Source organism: Salvelinus namaycush, chromosome 5 (assembly GCF_016432855.1).
Source record: "Salvelinus namaycush isolate Seneca chromosome 5, SaNama_1.0, whole genome shotgun sequence".
In the NCBI taxonomy this organism is placed as follows: domain Eukaryota; kingdom Metazoa; phylum Chordata; class Actinopteri; order Salmoniformes; family Salmonidae; genus Salvelinus; species Salvelinus namaycush.
Genome location: NC_052311.1, coordinates 48,304,377 through 48,330,696, shown reverse-complemented (window position 1 = coordinate 48,330,696; position 26,320 = coordinate 48,304,377). Strand labels below are relative to the sequence as shown.

Here is a 26,320-nt window from a genome sequence, read left to right as displayed (position 1 = left end):
CTGCTGAAGCTACTGTTGACCTTCATTGCAAAACAGTGTGTTTTAATAAATTATTTGGTGATGTGAATATATTTAGTATAGTTTTACTATTTATTCATTTTGAAATTCAATGAGGAGGATGGTCCTTCCCTTCCTCCTCTGAGGAGCCTCCACTGATATACACATACACAATTCATCCCCATTACACTAAAGCTATGTTGCCCATGGACAACTATGCGTGGACCAAGTCTGGGTTTCCCAAAAGCATCATAGCACTAAGATCATCTTTCGTCCATTTAGTTTCAATATAATTAAGATGATCTTAGTGCTAAGATGCTTTTGGGAAACCCAGCCCAGGGTGTTATGCCATGCCTTGTTGAGTTTCCTGATGTACACTCACGTTGTCATAGCCTACCTTGCTCATGCGACCTGCAGGGTCCATCATTTTCAGATATCCGACATCCAACATTGAGTAGTTTGACTAGTTTGATTCTATCTTTGCTGTTTGAATATTACAACTGTTTTGTGATAAAGCATACAGATTTGTTTCATCTCGGGCGACTGGGACCATCATACGTGCACGAGCCGCGCGCGCAATATGAGAGCGCGCGTGGAGGCGGTCCGGCTTCTTCAGTTTTCTGTAATCGCTTTTCAGTTGCTACCTTCAGTTAAATAGCAAGGACACGAGTGCGAGCAGACTGCGGTGTGTGTGGATATACTTTTCACCTGGGATTTGAATTCTAAATACAGCATCGACGGTCAGCTGCCAGGTAATATTTTTGCACGCATGTAACTGTCCATGGTATGTGTACAGAAACTAAGTAAATGTCCCGTGAAAGTGGCATTTTCCGATAAGGGTGTGTGGGACGTGCCTCCCTTTGTGCCTGAGCAGCTCAACGCTTATTGTGGACACTTGAGAAACGTTGGATTCACACATTTCCAAGCCGTTCATTTGGCCCTCGCGTCGACTGGCCTTGACGAGCCCTTGATGCCTTGTCGAAGAATCTCTAAAACGTGATGTTCTCTGCATATTTTGCCGAGTTTTAAACGCTCAGGCCTCTTCATTTAAAATCCCCATGGCAGGACATGGCACAGCGGGTGCTACTTTTTCCCTGCAGTGTTATTGATGTTTGTTATGCATTGTTTTTTTGACAGCCCTATTTGTGTCGCGGGCACATGCTATTTGTTTATTTTTTTTCAGTGGACAGGGGGAGGCTTTCAAATTATGTTGACCAATTGCTCAGCTGGGTCCGAAACAACGACAGAAGAAAGTGATACATTGTTGTGTCCTATTTATTGAGGCCCATAGAGTCAACATGCGCGTCATCTTTGATAAATGTAACTGTATCAATTTTCAGAATTGGTATAATTTCCCCAACGTTGCCAGCTCACACCTGTTTTGCAAGTTGATACATGTCTGGCGAGTGGATACACATAGCGTTGATGTCCTTATCATAACACCCCCGGGAAAGATAGTGGTTAAGCACTACTAACCGGTTGCATCTTTCACCGTAACGGTAAATCCTATTCCCCAGGCTTTTATTCGAAACAATATAAACTGATATCACTGACCGTGATAGGTAAAAAATTACCTCACATTATTGTCATCAAAGCCTAAGGCGACATCTCAGTCATCTGATGCCCTTTGTAGAGGCACAGGCCTACTGTTCTAGTGTCTCTTTAGCCTACTGAACTCAACTCCCTGATTAGTTGATTTTTATCGGCTAGTGTCTCTTTCGATCTATGTTCCATCAATCGATGTGGTCAACTACTGAAAAGATTCATGTGGTGATATTGAATTAATTGTTTTACATAAGACTATATTGTCAGTAGGCCGGTGACACTTGACTTTTCAAGTCAAGACATCTTGAAAGCATTGTTCTTTCATACTCCAAAAATGTGTAGGTGGTTTGATTAACACAGTAATATTGGATCTTCATGAATGAGTTTGAGATCTTAGGAGTTTGTCAAAATATTGACGAACCGCAAATAGCTTCACCACCTTGCCTTCTTTAATCAGCAAAGTGAAACAGACTTACATAATTACCCTGTTGTGAAAATAACATCTGCCTGCTAGGACAATCAAGTATTCTGTTCTACTCAACCACACAATGGAGGCAGGTAGCTGCTGTTGTGTGGTTAGAGAGATGAGCCAGCAACTGGAGGGTTGACAGTTTGTATCTGGGGTCCGGCGGGAAGTGAGCTGGCAACCGGAGTGTTGCTGGTATCAAATCAAATCCTAGATGCCATTGCCTGCTGTTGTATCCTTGAGCAAGGCACTTAACCCCCCCATAACAACAGTTCCCCGGGTGCCCAGTGTGGCAGCCCCACGCACCTCTCCCCCCAAAAACCTGTATGTGTGTCTTTCGGAGGGGTTAAAAGCGGAAATCAAATTTTGTTTGGACCTTGTGTGCAATTGACCAATACAGTCAATTGACCAAAGTGCCTTGCTCAAGGGCACAATGGCAGGCAATGGCATCTTAATCTTAACCTGCAAAACACCACAATGACTAGTAACATGATAGACTGTGCAACCTTGGAACCCCGGCAGTCCCCCCCCAAAGTATTTTTTTTGAAAAGGCCTGGGAAGGCTAACATACCATTACACCACTCATTTATTTTGTATAGAAAACATAATGAAAGATAAAGCTGTGCTGTTTGGTGTCTGTTTCCCAAGGCCAGGATGTCCAGTGAGGTGCAGAGACCGGACGACAGCCCCAGCACCAGTGGGGGGAGCTCGGATATCGAACAAAGAGAATCATCAGTACCCCCAGAACAGGAGCGGGAACAAGCACAGCCCAAAAAGAAGGAGACCAAGATCTCCAGTAAAACAGCTGCCAAACTCTCAACCAGTGCCAAGAGGTAAACCTTGAATCTGGCTCAGTTTAGATGTATTTAAGTGGGGCAGGTTTGAGCACCTTCCTATCCTCAGGCTGGTGAGTTACACTGAGTGTACAAAACATTAGGAACACCTTCCTAATATGAGTTGCACCCCCTTTTGCCCCCAGAACAGCCTCAATTCGGCAGGGCATGGACTGTACAAGGTGTCAAAAGCATTCCACAGGGATGCGGGCCCATGTTGACACCAGTGCTTCCCACAGTTGTGTCAAGTTGGGTGGTGGACCATTCTTGATACACCTAGGAAACTGTTGAGTGTGAAAAACCCAGAAGCATTGCATTTCTTGATACACTCAAACCGGTGTGCCTGGCACCTACTACCATACCCCGTTCGAAGGCACTTAAAATCTTTTGTCTTGCCCATTCACTGTCTGAATGGTACATGTACACAATCCACGTCTCAATTGTCTCAAGGCTTAAAAATCTTTCTTTAACCGGTCTCCTCCCCTTCATCTATGCTGATTGAAGTGGATTTAACAAGTGATATCAATAAGGGATCATAGCTTTCACCTGGATTTACCTGGTCAGTCTGTCATGGACAGAGCAGGTGTTCCTAATGTTTTGTAGGCTCATTGTATATAACGCTAACCGGTCCAATGGACATTAGTATTCTAGTCACACTCATGCTATTAATATATCCATTAGATTTAATTCATACAACATATGTAATGAAAGGTCACCTTGTTGCATCTATCGCATCATGACACTGTAATGCCCGTCATTCATCTGACAGGCAGATTACTATGATGACTATGCCCCTGAGTCTTTCCTGGCCATGTGATAAGAGTTGACCAGGAAACACTGGACTTGGCCTGGTTATCCTTGGTTATAGCATTTTCATAGCGCTTTCCTTAGCAAGGTCAGGTGGCATGAGTCGTAACGATGATGACCATACTTTCATTCATCACACATATCTGTGTGGTTAGTGTTGTTACAAACAGCATTCCCGCTGCCGCCCACCTAGCCTTGCCAGTGGAAACACAGATTGATGCGAGGTGATGATAGAATTATGCAACCAGCCGAGCCAGGGATTGGCTGAGACTACAGCGCTTTTTATAACTACCCCTGATATTTGGAACATCTTCCTGATGTGTAGCACACTTATAAGACAGTCCACTGTGCTCAAACCCAGGGTTTTAGTATTACGACCATAACACTGGATAGCACAGGTCTCTGTTGATTAAAGGGGGTGCAGTTATGTCAGTGATGGTATAATGTGTTTCCATGGCGTTTTTCCCCCATGCCTGGTTCAACACAGATGGATGTGACACAACATTATGACTGATGGGTTAAATTGCACTGTTGTGTGTGTGTGTGAATCATTACATGTCATCGTGATTTGTCATCCTTTTTATACGAAGATGTTTATATGATGTTATTAACCCTTCCCTCCTCAGGTGACTGCTGCATGGTTGAATTTGAAAGAGTAAGTGAAAGATGTTGACATTTGTACAGGCCTATTGTAATAACACACACACACGCTGATAAATCATTTCAGGTTTGAACCTTTCAGGCTCTGCAATTCTTTTAAACAGAGGTTGCCTCATCACGTTTGTAATGTGCCTTATGCTGCTTCCTCGTGGAAAAGACAGTTTAACAACAGTATGGCACTGTGTGACACCATTAGAGTTGGGTGATGTTTGGGGAGACCCCTTCTACGATATTCTAATCTAAATATTGTGATATCTGATAAAATACTTTTGCGCCGTTAATTACTAAATCATTCCAGACTGTATAATGTTTGTGCTTATTTACAATATAGTGGCATTCTCATTAAATAATCTTAGCATTTTTTTTTGGGGGGGGGGGGGGGGCTTAATTTATTTAGACATTTTAAACACATTAATACAGCCAAACTGATACAACTGCACAGTTTTCTAGTCTTGCACGTCACAATATATCGCCAATGTCAAATATCACGATATTCGATTTAATCATATATCGGCCCAACCCTAGACATAATAAGCCTACAATGGATTGCCTTGGCATTTGGTAAATTGAGATTTTTATATGTTAACTCATATGACTGCAATTTGTGGTCTGGTCTACCTGTATCATCATGTTCTATGGATTTATTAACAACATGATATTTGTGCATTTATTATCACATTGGGGTCAAATGCATTCTGGGAGCTTTTTCCGTTATGTGATTAGAGAGATTCATTGCCACAAAGATTAAAACAGAGTATTATTGTTTTTCAGGATTCAGAAAGAACTTGCAGAAATTACACTCGACCCACCTCCAAACTGCAGGTAAGGATAGATTGCTCTCTACCAGCATTTATGTTTATACACCGTGCTAATGTTATGGCCTTGGGTTTCCGGATATACTGTATATATACAAGGATTCTTGGTTCTAAGAATGAAGGATGGACTTCAGTCTTTCTGGTTTTACATATGCGGTCAGGTATTACAGTGTTAAAGATGTTTATCATACACGTAAGAGTGATTTACGCTAGCACTTTTCACAATATTTTTATAGTTTGTTCTATTTTACCTAACACAAGATGTAGGCCTACTTATCTAACCGTATAGGAAACGTACCATTTTAGATCATATGATTTCAGTTTAAAGCCCATCTAAAAAGGGAAAAGAGAACATGTGATTTTAAAACGTTTTGATTGTCACAAACAGACAATGGTTATTGTGTTCTGCTGCCTGTCCTTAAAGGGAGAGATATGGTGGCCAGCTAGCGAGTGGCAGATCGACCACGTGCATCAGCCGCTGAATGACAAAAGGCATCCCTGGGGGATGTTGTGCAGAGGCCTTATTAACTTAAAGAACACAAAGTGACGTTGTCATTGATTATCCTCCCCTGTTTATAACATCACGGTAATTACCTCAGTCTCAGCATTCAAATGCAAATTATCGGAGAAAATGGTGGCCAGGCACAAGGCAACTGCTGCTTTTTGGCCATTTTAGATTGGTTGTGTTCATTTTATATGCACCTGATAAAGCAACTAAGAGAGATGGCCCTGACTGACTCATCCAGTGCTAAACAGACAGTTGTGTGTGTGGTGCTGTGAACTAATCACTTTAACTGAGTTTCATGTAACACCCTTGCTGAAATGGTGAATATATATATAGGTAACCTTTTCATTCTAATTCAAAATGTAGTTACTGAAGGGTAAATGCGATATTGAGTATTGGCTCTTTACTCAAGGACTTCAAATAATCTGTTAAAATGGACTCTGAAAAATGAGGTTGTCACGTTGGAAATGATTTTGCTTGAGGCTACACAAGCAGAGTGATTAAAGGCGGCATAATTTTAAAGTAAAATAATCACGATCACAAAACAATTAGGCGTTTTAAAGATTATCCTCTCTGTATCCCGGGGCTGCATATTCATGCTAATCCCATAACAACTATGGCCGGGACGATACCAGTATAGCAATATGTTTTTCTGTACACAAAAATGAAAAAACTAAGCAGACCAGACTCTTTTGTCCTTTTTTAAAAACCTGCTGTATGTAAAATATTATGTGCTATAGCTTGAAAGTAAATACATGTGACTAAATGACAACATCATGTTTGTTTTCAACATCAGGGCTGTTTTCCTAAAGAAGTTAAATCCCATTTGTGTTTTGTTTCCTTGCCTCGATACTAATAAGTATCGCGATACTGGTATCGTCCCGGCCCCAATAACAACTAAAATAAAATGGCTTTTATAACACATCCCAATTAAAATGTTCTTCCACTGTTATAATGGTCTGATTAGGGTTATAGAATATGTATAACAGACCATTTCAATAATCCTTAAGAGTCTATTGATGCACCCGTGCGTCAATATAAGTAACAAAATACAAAAATCGGTCACTTTAAGGTAGATATGTTTTGTTTTTACATGGGCTGCGTCTCAATCCGCATCTGCCTATATCGGTCTTCCGCATCTGCGGTAGAAGGTGGCCGAGCTATAGCGTTTTGTCAGACCATGAGGCATCCCGAAAATCGGTCTTCTCATGGAAGCGGTTTTGTTCTACGAAGGTTTGGTTCTATCATGAGACTTGTCTGAAGGTAACCCATACAAATGAATGGAGGTAGTTTTGTGCCAACAAAAATAAGGGTTTAAATATGTGTCCAAAACTAAAGTATTTCCTGAGCTTTCTTATCTCCTAGATATAGGACAGACACTTGAACCTTATTCCGTATGATTTTTTATTTACTGTATTTTTTTGCCATTTATGAATGTGTTATACAGTGCATTTATGGTTTATGGTAGTTAAGGCCAAATTCAATATATTATCAAATAATTGAGTTATTTTTGGTGCCTAAAGGGTTCCTAAAATTCTAAATCAAATAGCTAAATGATCCATGGTATGACCATCTTAAAATGATTCCATATTTAAGCTTAGTAGATCACTCCCACACACCCTTTTTTTAAGTGAACGTCGATAAGAGCTAAAAAGAACAATTTGCTTTGCATGAAAAAGAGGCTTGACAAAGTAAATGTCATCATTTATGCCTTACGCATCGCTCACTACCGACCAAGTTAGTCTCAAAGGTTATTCATTTTATTTCACACTGCAAGTGGTGCCACTGTCTATTGGCCCCTTCAGAAGACAGTGTGTTTTGTGTTGAAAAGATCACCTCGCTCGGCACATTACACACAGAGCCGGGGCCGGCAGATTTATTTCCTCTCGTCGCTCACCCCACTGAGAGGCCTGTAGTCAGACATCCCTTTTGTTTAAGATGGGGAGAGTCTCTAAAACATCTCTGGAGATGGCCTGCAAATTGCATCATGAGGTGATCGTGGAAGGTTGAAAGTAATGGTTGATGTGTCGTTGGCTACTGTCTAATCACTTTCTAGTACTCTGCTTTATAACAGTCCTAAGCATCCATGATATGACATTGTCTTTCATCAGCACTGTAACTAAATATTTGTTCGAAATTGCATTTGTTCCAAGCGGTTTGGAGCCTGTTTTTGGTGTTTTTACACCATGTGAACACAAGGGCAGTAAGATGTCATTCCCAGCTCAAGTTGACTATCATTATTGTGACAGCTCTCTCACCTTGTCATTGTCACTCATCAAACAAGTTAAAAACATTTTTTTATATGTTTTATTTAACCAGGTAGGCTAGTTGAGAACAAGTTCTCATTTACAACTGCAACCTGGCCAAGATAAAGCAAAGCAGTGTGACACAGACAACAACACAGAGTTACACATTGAATAAACAATAAACAAGCCAATAACACAATAAACAAGTCAATGATACAGTAGAAAAAAAGAAAGTCTATATACAGTGTGTGCAAAAGGCATGAGGAGGTAGGCAATAAATAGGCCATAGTAGCGAAGAATTACAATTTAGCAGATTAACACTGGATTGATAAATGAGCAGATAATGATGTGCAAGTAGAGATACTGGTGTGCAAAAGAGCAGAAAAGTAAATAAAAACAGTATGGGGATGAGATGGGTAGATTGGGTGGGCTATTTACAGATGGACTATGTACAGCTGCAGCGATCGGTTAGCTGCTCAGATAGCTGATGTTTAAAGTTGGTGAGGGAAATATAAGTCTCCAGCTTCAGCTGCAATTCGTTCCAGTCACTGGCAGCAGAGAACTGGAAGGAAAGACGGCCAAATGAGGTGTTGGCTTTGGGGATGATCAGTGAGATATACCTGCTGGAACGTGTGCTACGGGTGGGTGTTGTTATCGTGACCAGTGAACTGAGATAAGGCGGAGCTTTACCTAGCATAGACTTATAGATGACCTGGAGCCAGTGGGTCTGGCGACGAATATGTAGCGAGGGCCAGCCGACTAGAGCATACAGGTCGCAGTGGTGGGGGGTATAAGGTGATTTGGTAACAAAACGGATGGCACTGTGATAGACTGCATCCGGTTTGCTGAGTAGAGTATTGGAAGCTATTTTGTAGATGACATCACCGAAGTCGAGGATCGGTAGGATAGTCAGTTTTACTAGGGTAAGTTTGGCGGCGTGAGTGAAGGAGGCTTTGTTGGGAAATAGAAAGCCGATTTGATTTTGGATTGGAGATGTTGAATATGAGTCTGGAAGGAGAGTTTACAGTCTAGCCAGGCACCTAGGTATTTATAGTTGTCCACATATTCTAGGTCAGAACCGTCCAGGGTGGTGATGTGAAACCAAATAGGCTTTGGGCATTGTGATTTTGCTAACTATCAGATATTTCAAGTATTGCTGTACAAGCAATGTCATGAAACAATGAAAAGGGTCTGGAACAGAATAGCATTTATTCTGACTGAATGTTGCCATTGACGTATAGCCTACTGTAGCACTGGACACGTCTCTCTTGAGGCCAGATGCACTCTAATTTGGTTGATTTACACTGTCAGTCTTCAGCACACATAGCCTCTGCTGGCATCTGAATCCAAATGGCATGATGTAATGCCCTTAGATGCCTAAACCAAACCGTGTCACTTTTTGATGATGTCAGGCAGACAGGCCCAATAGGAAGTGTCCGCAATCAGCAGGATTTATAACATGACATTGTGTGTTGTTGACTGGTTGCTTGTTGCTATACTTGTTGTCGACATGCATTCTCTGAGCCATGAGGCAAATAACCAATAATACCCACACTGATCTCCATCCCCCTTTAAACGATGGGATCATCTCCACTACTGTGACTGAGTGACTGCTGCTTATTAGTGTTGCGTTGTGACCCTCTGGGGTTCTGTGGGAGGGACAAACTCAGAGCCATTTTTCACAGGCTTTACCAGGGGACTTAACTTCCCCGCTGTGGCCTAGTAGACGTTATCAATATTCATGAGGGGGAGGGGATGTGCGCCACAGTCGCCTCTGTGAAATATACTTGATCATTGTCATTTGCGGCTGAACGTTCAAAAATTTCAGCGCATATATCCAAGATTCGTATGAGAGACTCTGGAACAGAACATTTATTTGAAAACTAATTTGTGTAGATCGTTGATGGTTTATGACATTTGTTTTTCATGCATTCCAAGTTGTACAATCACAGAGATAATGAACCTAATAAATCTTCTATTGTCTAAATAATATATCAACCTGTCCATGACCTTCTGATAATGGTTGTTTCCCAGTGGCGCAAAATACTGTATGTTTACAGATTAGGGTTTAATAACGGGAACCAAGTTATCAGGATTTCCCGTCCAAACCCATTCCCATTTTCCGGGATAAATAACTGCGAGAAACTGGTAAATTATAATGAATGAACAGCATGACGTGAAATGGATCTGTTAAATTATACAGAGTGGCTATGGATACAGAGTTTCTGTATCCCAATTTGCTCAGGCTAAAAATACAGATATTTCTGCCCATGTGCAAGATTTTTTTTTTACATAGCCATTCCGCTTCCTACGTAGTTTCTGTGCTGGGTGTTCATGTGCTGAACTTTTTAAATGGTGCAGTTCGCGCATATTTAGAATAAAAGTAGGAAATAAATAAAAGTAGGAATGGAAAGCTGGGATCCCCCTCTTTTTAACAAATGCCATTAAAGCTGCTGTTTTCCCAGCTATTGCAAGAATTGTTATGCATTGACTGCTTGTCAAAATGCATGTTTCCCCATAATTTGAATGTGCCTCGAGAGGAATATTTATCTTGCATAGAACACACAACAAGCCGACTAGGTAAATAGAAACCATTCTACTATGGGGTTGTCTGAATTTTTTTATTCATTACTTTTTTTGTTTGCAGAGGACTGTTCTATCATCTTCAAAGTGCACCTTTTTTCATGTTCCATATGTTTTTGCCGTGGGCTCAGCGCCACAGCTTAATGACTGCAGTGGAAACAATGCTAGGCTCACCAGGAGGCAGACAGGAACTACAATATGGCAGCAGTTAAAGATTAGCCATCACCACACACAACGTTGATTGTTTTTTCCCAAAGTGTAGGGACTGCTTCCTGCTTGTGCAACTGCAATATCCGTTCCGACAGACAGAGAAGTTTATAGCCTTCATCATATATGTTTTCGAATGTTTGTTCAAATCGCTGCAGGGTTTTTATTTCAACTGTTCAGAAATATGAGGTAGAGATGGGCTACATCATCATGGCTAAGAAGAGGGTGAGTAAAGAGCAAAACATGAAGGGAGGGGTAGTGTGAGCAGCTACGTTAGAAAAACGAATGTTTGTGTAAAATAACACATGCGCAAAACATGATCAGGCTCCTTAGCTTTGAGAAAGAGGGTTTGCTGGAGCGGGGCATGGGCGAAAACTCAGTATCCGTAGCCACGGCCTAAAAGCAAATTTATGCTTGATCCGAAAATGTGGTCGGAGACGCCATATGGATGGTGTGACGCAATTGCGGAGCCTCCGGAGGCATGCCAGAGGCCATTGAGCTCCTTACTGCATCGCTGTGCGCCAGCCAAATGTTGTAACAATGCGGAGCGCTCCGTATAGCTCTGCATTGACATGGTTGGTTGGCGGGAGGTCCTGTAATAACACAAATTCACTTCCTTGACAACTTCCTTCACAACAACTCTGCGCAGCTCCGCGAAGCGCAAGAAGTATGAATGCCCTGACTTCTGCATAGGACTTATCACCCTAAATGCTGCACGGCCAATGCAGACACCATATGCAGCTCCTTTAAATGATATGCAATGTCTAAATCTGTATTCTCTACAGCTTTCTCTGTTCTGCTATCTGCATGATCAATCGTCAATGCTCAGGGTAGAGACAGACCATGCGTCTCATACAGAGTGCAGTTCTTTGGCACTTGAAACTTTTTTTTTTGCTGCAGCATAGCCTGTTCTACAGTGAATATTAGAACTAATATCTGATTGTCTAATTTACACATCTCCATCTGGCTTTTGGGGGTCACCTTATTTTTTTTATTGTAAAGATAAACAGCCTATCGTTGCTTTAAATCAGTGTGCATGTGAGCAGTATCTCTCTCTACCAATTCCATTCAAATTGCATCCAACATAAATAATCCTGTTCTAGATTGATATCTACAGTGAGCTCCAAAAGTATTGGGACAATAGCTGGGTTTTCATGCAAATATTCAAAAGAAAATCATAAAAGCAATATGTTCATTTTCCCACCAGAGATTAGTTTCCATCAAATTGACTTGTTGCAGATAAAAGGCTGTGCATAATGACGTAGTGCACATAATTTTTTTTATTTTTTTATTTTAAAATAAATGTTATCCCCTTTTCTCCCCAATTTTCGTGGTATCCAATCGCTAGTAATTACTATCTTGTCTCTGGTTTTCTCTAGAGGTGCGCTCTAGCCAACATCGCTATCTGTGTGCTATTGACTAAACCGTTTTTCCCTCATCAATTTACACACAATATCCTATAATGACAAAGCAAAAGTTTTTTTTGTTTTGCAAATGTATGTGTGTATAATATAAATAATCGCTGCCAAAGGTGCTTCAACAATGTACTGAGTAAATGTGCAGGTTTTCATCAAGGATCACTCTGTACTTAGCTCCGTTCATCTTTCCCTCGCTTGACTAGTCTCCCAGTCCCTGCCGCTGAAAAACATCCCCACGGCATGATGCTGCTGCCACCAGCAAGCTTCACTGTAGGGATGGTGCCAGGTTTCCTCCAGACGTGACGCTTGGCATTCAGGCCAAGAGTTCAATCTTGGTTTCTTCAAACCAGAGAATCTTGTTTCTCATGGTCTGAGAGGGTATTTTAGGTGCCTTTTGGCAAACTCCAAATCGGGCTGTTATCTGCCTTTTACTGAGGAGTGGCATCCGTCTGGCCACTCCACCATATGGGCTTGATTGGTGGAGTGCTGCAGAGATGGTTGTCCTTCTGGAAGGTTCTATCTCCACAGAGGAACTCTGGAGCTCTGTCAGAGGGACAATTGTTGCTGAGAATTGATTTACATAAACAAACTCATGGTTATATTAACAGTATTGCACTTTTCATGTAGCTACTTTTGGCCAGCTAATAGCCTAACCACTCATCAAGCAACATTATGGACTAAACGTTAAAATCCTTTTGCGGCAGGATTATTTTGCTGTGACAATATAGGTCAAGCTGAGATCCTACACCTGTACATGATTTCAAATGTTTCACCTCATCTGCTATTGACAATAGTGTAGCATCTGTTGAACTAGGCATGTTCTAATGAAGTGGGGTCGTTTTGTTTTGTGACTGAAGGTAACATGCTCTGTTCCAGACCTCAGACATCATCTCACGTTAATGTATCCTTATTGCCCTCCACCAAGGCACTTGTTTGAAAGCTAACACAGCCTGTTTTGATTCATGCGTATCATTTGGATTCTCAATGTCCTCATTTGTGCAGCACTTCCCACAAACATTTATCCCAAATGTTATTAATGTGTTCTAGGGGAAACCAAGTGTGACACATCACTCTATAGTGAAGTCTAGCCATTACACAATTGGTTCACAGAAGCCATTTAGGACATTGAGACTGACAGGATGGTAATCCACAGTAAGCAAACAGTAAAATCTTGACAAAGGAACAAATAACTCCAAAGTAAACAGTTGCTCTTCATTACCATTTTGTCAGGGATGCCATCTCAAAGCTTAATGGGTTTCAACGAATTACAAACAATAGACCGTTCAAGAGGAATTAGGCTCCATCTTACCATCTCAGTTATTTCTATTGTACAGACAAAAATGTACAATGTGTTCATCATAATCAACTGAGATTGCTGGTGGTGACAACTTGTAAATTAAGTTCCATTGTTAGATGAGTAATAAGCTGAGAGCGTATATAAATACCTTTTTTTCTGCCATGTCGGCAGAGAAATGTGGCCTAGGCCTAAAATATTTAATCAGCTGGACAAACTTTTTAATGAGGCAATACAGGATACCGAAAGGGCTGTGACAGGCATGGAATTTTGGATGCCGGTAATTGGCCAGCCAAATGACCGCGGTCTCCGTAATAAAACAAAATAAATGTATATATTTGTTTTTTTGGAGGGGGCACATTTTCTTTTTTCCTCAGCTCCGAACTGCATGTGCTGCCATGGAAATAGAATGAATAGAACAGGCGTCCCCATTCAAATCAATGATCGCATGGGTGGACTGGCGGCCATTGCAAGTGTACCCATAGAATAAAAGCAGGAATCGTACACTTTAGGGATGTTAACTGTTAGTCGGTTAGCTGCCGGAAAATACATTTGACCCGTCATGCTTATTGGTCTATAGGTGAATTTGCATAATTTTGTGGAATTTAAATTGGCGCGTGTGTATTTTCGTTAGTCGTCATGCAGTTTATCACACGCGCACAGCATACAGAGCCTAGTTTGAACAGCGGAATAGCCAACCACCTATCAGACAGCGCAAACCAAGGAGGGTTTGGCCGGTAGGGATATCCTTGTCTCATCGCGCACCAGCAACTCCTGTGGCGGGCCGGGCGCAGTGCGCGCTAACCAAGGTAGCTTGGTTGGGTTGTGTTTCGGAGGACGCATGGCTTTCGACCTTCGTCTCTCCCGAGCCCGTACGGGAGTTGTAGCAATGAGACAAGCTAGTAATTACTAACAATTTGATACCACGAAATTGGGGAGAAAAGGGGGTAAAAATATTTTTTATTTTTTTTAAAAATAAAGTAGCTGTTTTTATTTGTCAATCTCAACTTGTAAAGCGAGCCCTCCCATTCGCTATTCGGATGCATAGGCTATAGCCTGCATACCATTGACTATCAAAGCGTCACCCACTACTTTGGCATGTGAGCTTGAGGTGGTATAATTGTTTGAAACCTGAACGTTTTACTTTACTTCAAATGAGGCATGTCTTACCTTGCTTCAAAGTAGCCATGCGAAATTCAAGCCATAGAAACGTGGGGGCAATTATTTTATAGACTTCCTCATGCCATTAACCAGCATTTATCTCTTGTTCTATTGGTTTTCATATCAACTTTCTATCGTTGTCCAGAAGCCAAAGGCACAATACTAGTCATTTTAGCAACCCATCATAGTAGTTGCTATTAGATTCCCCCTCTTTCTAAGTTTTTAACTGATATTTTCATCTCTGTCACATATGGAACTGCTCGCATTAAGTGCGCAGTTTAGAACTGTTTCCGCAAATTGCAGTTGGGCAAATGTTTGAGAATTATGTTTTGTTAGCTGCTTCATTACATGAGTTGCATGTTCAATAATAGGCTATATATAGCCTTAGGCTTGCTATTGCTGCATGTTTCCATGCGCTTAATGAAAAATGTCAGGTCCTTGTATGTTTACATAGTATCAGAGAGGAAGAGGCGAAGTGAGAGGTTTTACTCTCGCCAAGATCTGTCCAAAATAAGCCTAATGCGTTGCTACGGGCTTATTTTGGGCCTAAGCTAGTCGCCTGCCTTCCCGCCTTGGGTCGACTACCATTGTTAGGGCGGAAACATAAGCATCTCGTCATTGTATACAGATCTCTGATAATATTTTCTGTTGGTCACGTCATTTTATTGTTTGTGAAAAAATGTAACCGTTTAATGAGGGTCAGTTAGTCGGCAGCAAAATTGACTGACATTTGAATCCCAAGTACCCATCAATATGTGCTGTGATTTATTGATTTAACTCAACTGAGAGAACCAAAAATACAATACATTGCATGAGCATCATCAGTTAATCATTTGAATGAACATTCTACATTACTATGGAAATTGCATCACAACAACAGACAGCCATTGCGAGTGTACCCATGAATTTACCAGCCAAATTACCAGCCCATTCTATTCATGTTTAAGCAAAGGGCAACAACGTTTCATCACATCACCTAAATTCACTATAATAGGCAAGGCCTAATATGTAGACTAGCATACAAATGGTGGATTAATGCCCAGTGGTGTAAAGTAATTAAGTAAAACATACTTTGAAGTACTACTTAAGTATCTGTACTTTAGTTTACTATTTACATTTCTGACAACTTTTACTTTTATTTCAAGAAAATAATGTATTTTTACTCCATATATTTTCCCTGACACCCAAAAGTACTCGTTACATTTTTGAATGCTTGGCAGGACAGGAAAATTTGTCAAATTCATACACTCAAGAGAACAACCCTAGTCATCACTACTGCCTCTGATCTGACGGACTCACTGCACACACATGCTTTGTTTGTAAATTATGTCTGAGTGTTGTAGTGTGTCGTCGCCCCCCCCCCCCCATAAGGAATAAAAAATGATGAATACTTTTATTTTTGATACTTAAGTATATTTGAAACCAAATACTTTTAGATTTGTACTCACGTAGTGTTTTACTTGGTGACTTGAGTAATTTTCTATTAAGGTATCTTTACTTTTACTCAAGTATGACAATTGGGTACTTTTTTTCCACCACTGTTAATGCCCCAGCCTGTGAATTAACTTCTAACTTCTCTGTCTTCACTGTTCAATTTTTACGCGATGCATGCATCTCTGTTGGCATCTCCACTGGCCTCTCTCTTCCATCCTATCTGTATGTCTCTTATAACTCTTGAACCAGTAGCCTAGCCCAATGCATTTTCCAGAAGTAGAAATGTATTTTGGTAACTTATTTTGAGTAATTAAAAAATATACTTCACAAAAATATAAACGCAACATGTAAAGTGTTGGTTACATGTTTCATGAGCTGAAATAAAAGATCCCAGGAATGTTTCATGCGCACTAAAAACATGTTTATCCCAAATTCTGTGCACAAATGTGTTAATATCCCTGTTAGTGAGCATTTCTCCATGCCAAGATAATCCATTGACCTGACAGGTGTGGCATATCAAGAAGCTGATTAAACAAAATTATCATTACACAGGTGCACCTTGTGCTGGAGACAATAAAAGGCCACTCTAAAATGTGCAGTTTTGTCACACAACGCCACAGATGCGTGCAATTGGCATGCTGACTGCAGGAATGTCAACCAGAGCTGTTGCTAGAGAATTTAATGTTAATTTCTCTACCATAAGTTGCCTCAATGTCATTTTTGAGAATTTGGCAGTTTGTCCAACTGCCTCACAACAACCGCAGACCACGTGTAACCACGCTAGCCCAGGACCTCCACATTCAGCTTCTTTACCTGCTGGATGGTCTGAGGCGAATCACCTGGACATTGATGAAACTGTGGGGTTGCACAACCAAACAATTTCTGCACTAACTGTCAGAAACCTCCTCGGGAAGCACATCTGTGTGCTCGTCGTCCTCAACAGGGTCTTGACCTGACTGCAGTTCGGCGTCGTAACCGACTTCAGTGGGCAAATGCTCACCTTCGTTGGCCACTGGCATGTTGGAAAAGTGTGCTTTTCATGGATGAATCCCGGTTTCAACTGTATCGGTCAGATGGCAGACATCGTATGGGTGAGTGATTTGCTGATGTCAGCATTGTGAACAGAATGCCCCATGGTGGCTGTGGGGTTATGGTATGGACAGGCATAAGCTATGGACAACGAACACAATTGCATTTTATCGATTGCAATTTGAATGCATAGAGATACTGTGATGAGATCCTGATGCCCATTGTCGTGCCATTCATCCGCTGCCGTCACCTCATGTTTGAGCATGATAATGTATGACCCCATGTTGCAAAGATCTGTACACAATTCCTGGAAGCTGAAAATGACCCAGTTCTTCCATGGCCTGCATACCCACCAGAAATGGCACCCATTGAGCATGTTTGGGATGCTCTGGATCAACGTGTATGACAGCGTGTTCCAGTTACTGCCAATATCCAGCAACTTCACACAGCCATTGATGGGGAGTGGGACAACATTCCACAGGCCACAATCAACAGCCTGATCAAGTCTATGCGAAGGAGAAATGGGAAATAATGGTCACACCAGATACTGACTGTTTTCCTGATCCACGCCCCTACTTTTTTTTTTTTTTTTATGGTATCTGTGACCAACAGATGCATATCTGTATTCTCAGTCATGTGAAATCCATACATTAGGGCCTAATTAATGAATTAATATTTACTGATTTCCTTACTGTAACTCAGTAAAATCTTTGAAATTGTTGCATGTTGCGTTTGTGTTGTTGTTCAGCTTCTCTGATGTGATCACATTGGCTGGTGGTAAAAATGCATTTAATGGGGAATCCTCTGTTCTTCCAACACCCAATATTTATGTTTACAATGAAATGTATTACATCAGAATACCCAATGTTAGAATGTTTCCAATCAAATTTATGAAGTAAATTACAACCTTCTGCTATCAGTTTTCATTTGCATAAATGCTGTGATTGGATGATAGCTGTGAGGGTTAACGAATCCAGATCAAATCATTTGATCTCCTCGAGCTCGTTAATGATAGAATTGCCGAAGGAGTGGAATGTAATAGCTGAATAGAGATGGGAACCAGGCTACATATCGTGCTTCACCAACGAATAACACCGCACCACGCATCTCTGCCAGTAACCTTCTGGTAACGAGTCCATTTCCTCGGCCACAAGGCCAAGCAACTGCCCTGGGCGCTGAAGCTTTGTGTGGGGGGGGGGGGGGGGTATGTGTACTGAAAAAACCTCTGGGCGTGGCTGAATGGTTAAGGGTTTGGAGTGAGAGCAGCGGTGCTTTTCTGATGTAGCTACTTCAAGTATGGCCTTCTTTGTTTGTTGTGACATAGTTCAGTACACACAAACTCTGTGGGTTGTGTTTTTTTTAAATAAATAATTAATGACTCATCATTTTGAGTCATTCATGTATGCGAAGCCTGTGTATTATGATAATGATATATGCTCTACATTATTTATTGACTCCTGAGACAAACATTTGCAATGCATAAGAAGCTTGCTTCAGGGACCCACCAGCAATGCTGAGAGGAGATAATGTTTACCTACCAAAGTCCCTGTTTTTCAGAAACATCTTCAGAAATTAGAATGGAGGAATGGGAATAGAAAATATTTGATTACCTATTGATGTCATGAAAGTATCTGAAGTACACATTCCCATCAATACCAAATGGAAGGTAGTTTTTAAATTGATTGAACCAGCATGCGAAATGGTCTGTTAGGGGTAAATATTGGTATGTGGTTCACTTGGACTCGAGGAAACCGTGCACATATTCAACCATTTCTGCCATAAATGCTTGTTTCAGGATAAATCACAGGCAAATAATTATAGTATTCATAGTAAGGATGAACAATAAAAAGGCTTGATTTAAAAACAAATCATGTCATTTGTGCAAATAAAGACGAAAGGCCGGGGAGGGAGGTGTCACCTCTGCTGCTGAGCTACATGGTAATTGGTTGTCGGGGCTTTGCTTTCACGGTCAGGGGAAATTAAGATTGCTTCATTAAGTTCCCTTTCTGATAACCGCCACAGCCGCCGCGCCAATGGAACAGAAGATCTTAACTGAATGGCTATGCCATTAGTAAAGAAAAGTGCCAAAGGGAAATTAACTGGAATGGTGAATAATTAAGATAATAGCTCTATTTGCACATGGCAGCATTAAAAAGACTGAATCACATTCAATTACGGGTTCCGTTACTCTTTTATATAACACCTTTTGCTGTGGAGGTCAATTTTGAGACCCTTTTTATACAGCAACATACTGAACAGCTTGAGGTGTAAACGGTTTTTGCTCAATTATTTTATGGAATTGTAGTTCTGGAGGATTGGGCCGCTTGCACAAAGCACATGTTCAATTGGTACTGTAAAAGAAGGTACGTTCTCTAATCTCTACATCCATAAGGTTCCCTGGCCTTGTATGTTAACAACTCAAAACATGAACACGTACCCAAATGCCTTTTCATTTTTCATTTTAATATGGTTGTTGCTACTTTGCCTTCTGGCAACATATTTGAATTATTATTTTGTACCCATTGACCGTTTGTTTGACCTTGAACTGAGCTACAAATGCTGGCATAGTTTCTGTCTCTGTGCTTGGTTCTGTCTGTCTTCTGCAGTTATTAGCTTGTTGTGTCAACAAGCTAATAAGATGAGGAATAAATTACACTCCCATAACCTTTTGTGCTCTCTTGTCTCTGACTGCACAGCGGATGTCAAAGGTGAAATAGAGAGAACATTTTAGACATTCTGCTGAACAGACACACTCCTACACACACTGAGTGCTTGCCAGAAAACACCCCACTAAATTCCATAAATATTGAAAGTGAACGGCACGGGCCCTCCCAGAATGGTCTGAGTTGAGGGATTTTGTCGCGCACACACACGCAATCAAGCAATGTTCCCTGTAACTGATGTACGCAGCGGTAGAACACTGTCATGGGCTTGTCTCTGTCATCATGAGTAGGATAAATGAGACAGGCTGATCACCTGTCTGCATCAGCTCGTCAACGCAACCTCTTCCCTAATGTCAGGGAGAATTACCAGAGCTGTAGATAGCCCGGGGAGGGAAGGTCACCGATTTGCCAGAGATTACTGTAATCGCCATACCATATGATAAAGGTTATGGCATGTTGGCACAATTTCTAGATTGTCTGGAATCATGTAATATAGACCATGGTGAATGGGGCACAGGGTGCACTAGTCTCTCACAGCCACTGCAAGGAAAGGTTATTCAATATACTGTATATGGAAATTATGTCTGGTCTCCTTTTACTTTTGGATCACAGTTTGTAACATTGATAGTTTCCAGTAACTACAACTTTGGTGTGTGTGTGTAACGGTGTATACTTTGAGAAGGCCTGCAGTACACGGCCGCCATAAAAATGACATTTTCTAAGGGTTCCTTTGTGTCAGCCAGCCTAGCATATTTTATATTGTAATGGTGTCATTTGTATTTATTATGGATCCCCATTAGCTGCTGCCTTGGCAGCAGCTACTCTTTCTGGGGTCCAGCAAAATTAAGGCAGTAATGAGACATATTTCAGAATAGATTCTTTGTCCTCTGTGCATGTAAGAGCATACATGAAATGAACATGGTTCATTATGTATGTGGTTTGTCCATGTCGTCGTTCAACATCATGTAGACGATCTTGTCAGTGGTTTGGTGTCTGCGGTCATATGAATAGCCATCTTCCATTAATTGACAGTTTCCATATGTATGCAAGATTTACCAGTGTATTATTCCATTTAGAATATTGCATGATCAGAGGATAAAACATGAGATTCATGTTAAAAAGGAATTGACCATGCCGCTGTGGAACTCACTTATCTTGTTCGAATCCAAATAAAAAAAACAATGCCAAGCTAAAACATGTCATGCTCATCAGTTAGCTTGGCATTGTTTTTTTTAATGAGAATCCACAGCAGTTTGAAAGCAGTGTAAATCGGGCCTGAAGGGTTTTATTTGGGGATTCTGTTTGGTTGCATTCTGTTGCGGAGGCAGCACTCCAGCTGTCGGAGCCATTCCCACATGAGTGTAATCGCAGAGGATGGCTAGTGGTAGATTCTCACGGACACCCACACACTAATGTATCCCAGATTCTTGGAAGAAATGACCCAAATACTCAGTGACTCAAAGAAATCTACCGATGTACAACAGATTTATTATAACTATCGAGTCACACAGGATATTATTGCAAACCGTAGCGATTTCATGTTTAATGTCCTGTGTATTGAACTTAACTAGATATGTCTGCATTAATGGATAAGAGTTTTCCCATAGAGCGAGGAAAGCTCTATTACTGTTGCGAAATCCCAGTATTCAGCTATATGCCTAGATGTAGTGAAATTACTATCTGGGGTTAGATTATGCCACATGACAAAAACAGATATTTTGGTGCATTGTCTGTCTCCTAGCGACTTGACGTAAGATTTTGCGCAGGCACATTCTTTCCCTATAAATGTTTAAGCATCCTAAATTGCAATCCTTTGACTAGCATTAAAATCATTGTGCATTTTAAAGTTGCTCAGTAATGATCATACCCCTTGCTTGGTGAATAGGATCTGCTATAAAACATCTCTATTCATCCCATGACCAAAGCAGGATGTAAGGATGAGCAGTATCTCCCTTTCCGTCTCAGCCATTCAGGATGCTGATTCAGTCGATATCCTAAACCTAGACAGCCTCTCTCCGTCTCGGTCCGATGCTGTGGCCTCGACCGTGCTCCCCTGCTCTCCCACTCCACTGGTCTAATGAGAGACTGTCAGTCAGGTCCTGAATGCCTAGCCAGCGCTCAGGCAGCCGTCACAAAGCACCACAACCCCTGCTGCTGGTGGGGGTGGGGGGGGGGAGGTTGCCGGGCAACCTCCAGTCGTGGCATGTACTTTAAACTATTGACTTAGCCTTTACCCAGAGGTCCGTGTGTTGTCAGATCTACACAGAGGTGGTGTAGAGTGGATCCTCTGCCATGCCGTCTCATCTATCTCATCTGAGCTCGAAAGTGATTGGCCTCAAAGGACATGAGAGTCCCTGTATCTGTGCTGCTTTGAAAAGGATCACACATCTGGCACAGTGGGAGGTATAATATTTTTTTATATTGCATCAAGCTACAATGAGTTTTTCACCTTGAATCATGTTGAATGTAGACGCTTGATTGAATTAGCATTTTTCCGTAAGTATTGAAAAGGAAATTGCCTACAGCCAAAGTGTGGTGTTCAAAATGGCACACTGTAGCAAAACCATTTTCAACGGAAAATGAAAACAAGTTCTCATTGGATAATTTCACATAAAACCTTCCCATTTTACTAAGCTTTCTTCCGTTTCGGGCCTTATGAACATGACCCATTAATTCTGCAGATTACCTCTGGTGCAGGGATGTGTAGATGAGTAAATAACTTATTCCCCCACCCACATAAAAACAGTTCTCCCTGTCTGGTTGCAACTGATTGTCTCCATGAACAGTGCAAGGGTTACCTCACCCACCTAAGCAACATCAGAACATTTCTTAGATTCATTACAGCTAGCTATTAATAGGCCACATCTGGCCTGTTGCAAGGCACTGATATTGAATATTGCTCAACATGGTCTCCAGATGCTATGCTTAGGTAATTTCCAAATCATATCAGTATAAAACAGATTTCCTTTGTGCCTCATCAAGATAAGTCCAGATTCGCATTGCTCTTATGGGCACAAAACAGCTATTGAAAAATATTCAAGTCCCTGGGGAAGAATGGATCATAATGAACTAATTAAAGAAGGCTTCGAACAAGAAGATGAGTGAAATCTGCATGTGTTGACACTACAGGAAAGAGGAAGTGTCTAGTCCTTTCATTCTATTTGTGGAGACTGATCCATTCTCATGGGCATGCACTGAGCCAGACACTTGTTTGATACTCAAGTCGTGCTATTTGAGGTTATTATGTTGCGGAGAAAGCATAACTTGCTAGTCATTTCATTCTGACATGGCCATTTGGAAATGTCAGTCACAGATTATTGGAGCTTGTCAACATGAACAAAGCTACTGGTGACTTTGATAGTCATGCATTTTCTGTGCTGCTGCAATCCTGCTCCCAATCTCTAAGTGTGTGTGTGTGTGTAGTTGTTTGTGTGCTCTGGTGCGCCTGTGGGTTTGGTCGATGTTAAAGTTCATGTACAGAAATGCCATGAAATCTGAGGAATTCCTCATTGTCCTGGGCTTTCAGATCTGGTCGGTGTTCCAGACAGTCTTCTGTTGGGGGAGGGTGGAGACAATAATATGGAAATTACATGAATTACCAGACTATCCAACAGATGTGACCCTCACCCCATTCAACATAACTACTCATCTAATAAAGAACCTTCAAGAGACAATTACGTTTTTGTGTATATATTGTATGAATTGACAGTTTTTTTTAAATTCTCTCTTTGTGAAATGAGATTCCTCAATCCAACTGACCAACTGTTTATTTCAATGGATGGATGATGATATTAGCCATTGAATGTTGCACTTTTGGGGGGGGGGGGGGGGGGGGGTTTAAGAATGTTTCAGATTTGCTTTGGCAGCACAACCTAGATAGCTTGAGTGATAATCATTGAACAGAACTAAACCTCAGGCTAAAAAGAGCAGACTGAGAATCTCCAATCTCTGCTTCTTTAACTTGTCAGAAACAAGCATTTCCTCCTCACTCTCTTGCTCACTTGGACTCAGACTTTGTATACTTTAGGCTACCCTGTCAGTAGCCGGTTGTCAATTCCAATGCCCTGAGTTGCTAAACATATTGACATGTTTCTGTTTCAGCGCCGGCCCCAAAGGAGACAACATCTATGAGTGGAGGTCAACCATCCTGGGACCACCGGGCTCTGTTTACGAGGGAGGGGTCTTTTTCCTCGACATCGCCTTCACACCCGACTACCCCTTCAAACCACCCAAGGTCAGCACCCCTTGCCACACTGACCACAAATGTTTTATAGCTTTAGTGCCATTGTGTTGTTCTCTTCCTCTGTGGAAAACTCTTGCTTTAATGTAATTTCAACAGCTAACAATTTTCTGGAAATCTGGTGTGCTCCTTCAAGCCTTTACCAGTTCACTGTCCATATTTTCAATTCATTCTTTATTAGCCTTTTCATGAAATGTACCCTGTGGAGTATTTTCGGTTGTTGAGTGGATGTCATTATCAAGTGTATGAAATGTGCTTTTGGATATCTCTTTGTGCTTCTTAGAACCCAATTTCCCTCTCACTTGCTTTCATTTTGAGTTCTGACTCTCTCTCTCTCATTTTGTCTGTTTTCTCCCCCCTTCTTTCATTCTCTGAGCTGTGTAAGAACCAGCTCTACTGTTTGACAGCAGACTCAAACAAATCCACAGGCTCAAGCTCTGCTCAGTGTAGCCAGAGGGCTCAAGTGTTTTGTCCCACTGTGATCTGTAGCCAGTCCTTCCGTCACTGTAGCGCACAATACATGCTCCATTGGAGTTTTGCTGTATACTATAGACTCTTACCAGAGCCTTTTTCAAGCCCTTAACTGAAACTCCAGTTTGACAAGCTTTTTGGACAGATTGGAAGTATAAGATTTGGTTGTTAGGGTTAGTGGGGCAGAGAGTGCACCATTGTGGGGTTATTTATCATGTCCTGTTCTCGGTGTGTTCAAAATACCAAGGCTCATTAGAAGTTTCCTCTGCAAGGTCAGGGTCAGTCTGTCCAGATGTTGGTGATTGGAGGACTGGGCCGGTGTCAGGTGTCAGGCCTAAACAGATGTCAGACTCACGGTCAATCAGAAACACGGTAGTAAACTTAACAGGGACGTTTGTGTGGATGTTTGTTGTACAAAGGTTTGACCTAAGCAAATAAAGTAATGTTGACCCCTTATTTGAATCCCTGTGAAGTCTTATAGGAATGATTGTTTTCTTCTCAAACTAATATGTAATGGTTATAGTGAGATTAGAGATAGGCATGTTTTTTTTCTGGGGCATTTCATGACAATTATAAAGGTTTTCTGCATATTGGTAAATGCACCATGGAAAAGGTTTAGTGTTGGCTATATCAAAGCCTATTCGGGTATTTTTTATGGTATATCAAAACTCTACAGCCGTGTTATAAGGGTTGTCACCATCTTCTCAACAAAGAAATGACATATTGCTGTTTGTTACATTATATTTTGTCCAATTTAGACTATTCCACTGCCAGTATTGCTGCTGAAGCAGGGTTCTAAACTATAAATGCTGTCTTTTCCTGTACTCGCCAGGTAACATTTCGGACGAGGATCTACCACTGTAACATCAACAGTCAGGGGGTGATCTGTCTGGACATCCTGAAGGACAACTGGAGTCCCGCCCTCACCATCTCCAAGGTGCTGCTGTCCATCTGCTCTCTGCTCACAGACTGTAACCCAGGTAAGAACCAGACTTGTCAATGTCCACATCATGAGCTGCAGTGTTCTCATTTCAGTTGGTAATTCATGACTGATTTTAAATGATATTTTTGAGTTGACACTATCTACACACACAGATGGCGGTAGTGTAAACTCACCGCATGACGAATTATCACCATCTCTGTGTAGATAGTGTAGACTCACAGCATGAAGCATTATCACCATCTCTGTGTGTAGATAATGTAAACTCTCAGCATGAAACATCTACACACAGAGATGGTGATAATGTTTCATACATTGATAACTGTGTGCAGCTCTTCTAGTGGTGTTCCAGCGTTCCCTTCCCCAGGGACAGTAGCTCTGTTGCTGTTGAACCTGTTGATGGAATTTAAATGATCTTTAAAAAAAAAAGAAGCCCTTATTCATCTTTTAATAAAATGTAATAATATGCTCTAAACTCCCAAAAAACATACACCTGTGAAATGCTATTCATTAATGCATGCTTTGATCTGCATCCTTTTTTTGTTGTCATTGCAGCGGACCCTCTGGTGGGGAGCATTGCCACACAATACCTGACAAACAGAACGGAACATGACAGAATAGCCAAGCAGTGGACGAAGAGATACGCCACATAGATCCTCCTGTCTGACTTTTCCACTGTTACCCTTTCCCCCCCACTGTACTTCTCTACCTCTCTCCCCAGCCTTTCAAAGCACACTCACTAAGTGCAATGGTATACCTGTAATTTCCCCCCCCCCCCCCCCCCCCCCCCAAACTTTGTATCTACCTTTTCTTTGTAAAGAACTGTCCTTTGTTCCTTGTTGACTTGAAAGCTTCTTTTTTTATACAAAGAGTAGATTGGGATTGTATTTTCCAATATCTGAATGTTGGAATTATTGTATTGAAAAAAGACTATTATTCTGATAAGCATTGTCCCTCAACTATACAGTATCCTTGTTTTCATAGTGGCTCCAGGAACAAAATGCAG

The 26,320-nt window shown here is 41.3% G+C and overlaps 1 protein-coding gene across 1 annotated transcript; it reads left to right on the top strand.

The window, feature by feature from the left end:
* The first annotated feature begins 663 nt into the window (after positions 1-663).
* Positions 664-26,092, top strand: LOC120048376 (ubiquitin-conjugating enzyme E2 E2-like). Its single transcript, XM_038994300.1, has 6 exons — positions 664-749; positions 2,657-2,841; positions 5,080-5,130; positions 23,765-23,897; positions 25,207-25,354; positions 25,870-26,092. Exons 2-6 carry the CDS (start codon positions 2,663-2,665, stop codon positions 25,965-25,967), a joined length of 609 nt encoding a protein of 202 aa, XP_038850228.1. The 5' UTR covers positions 664-749; positions 2,657-2,662; the 3' UTR covers positions 25,968-26,092.
* The last annotated feature ends 228 nt before the right edge of the window (positions 26,093-26,320 follow it).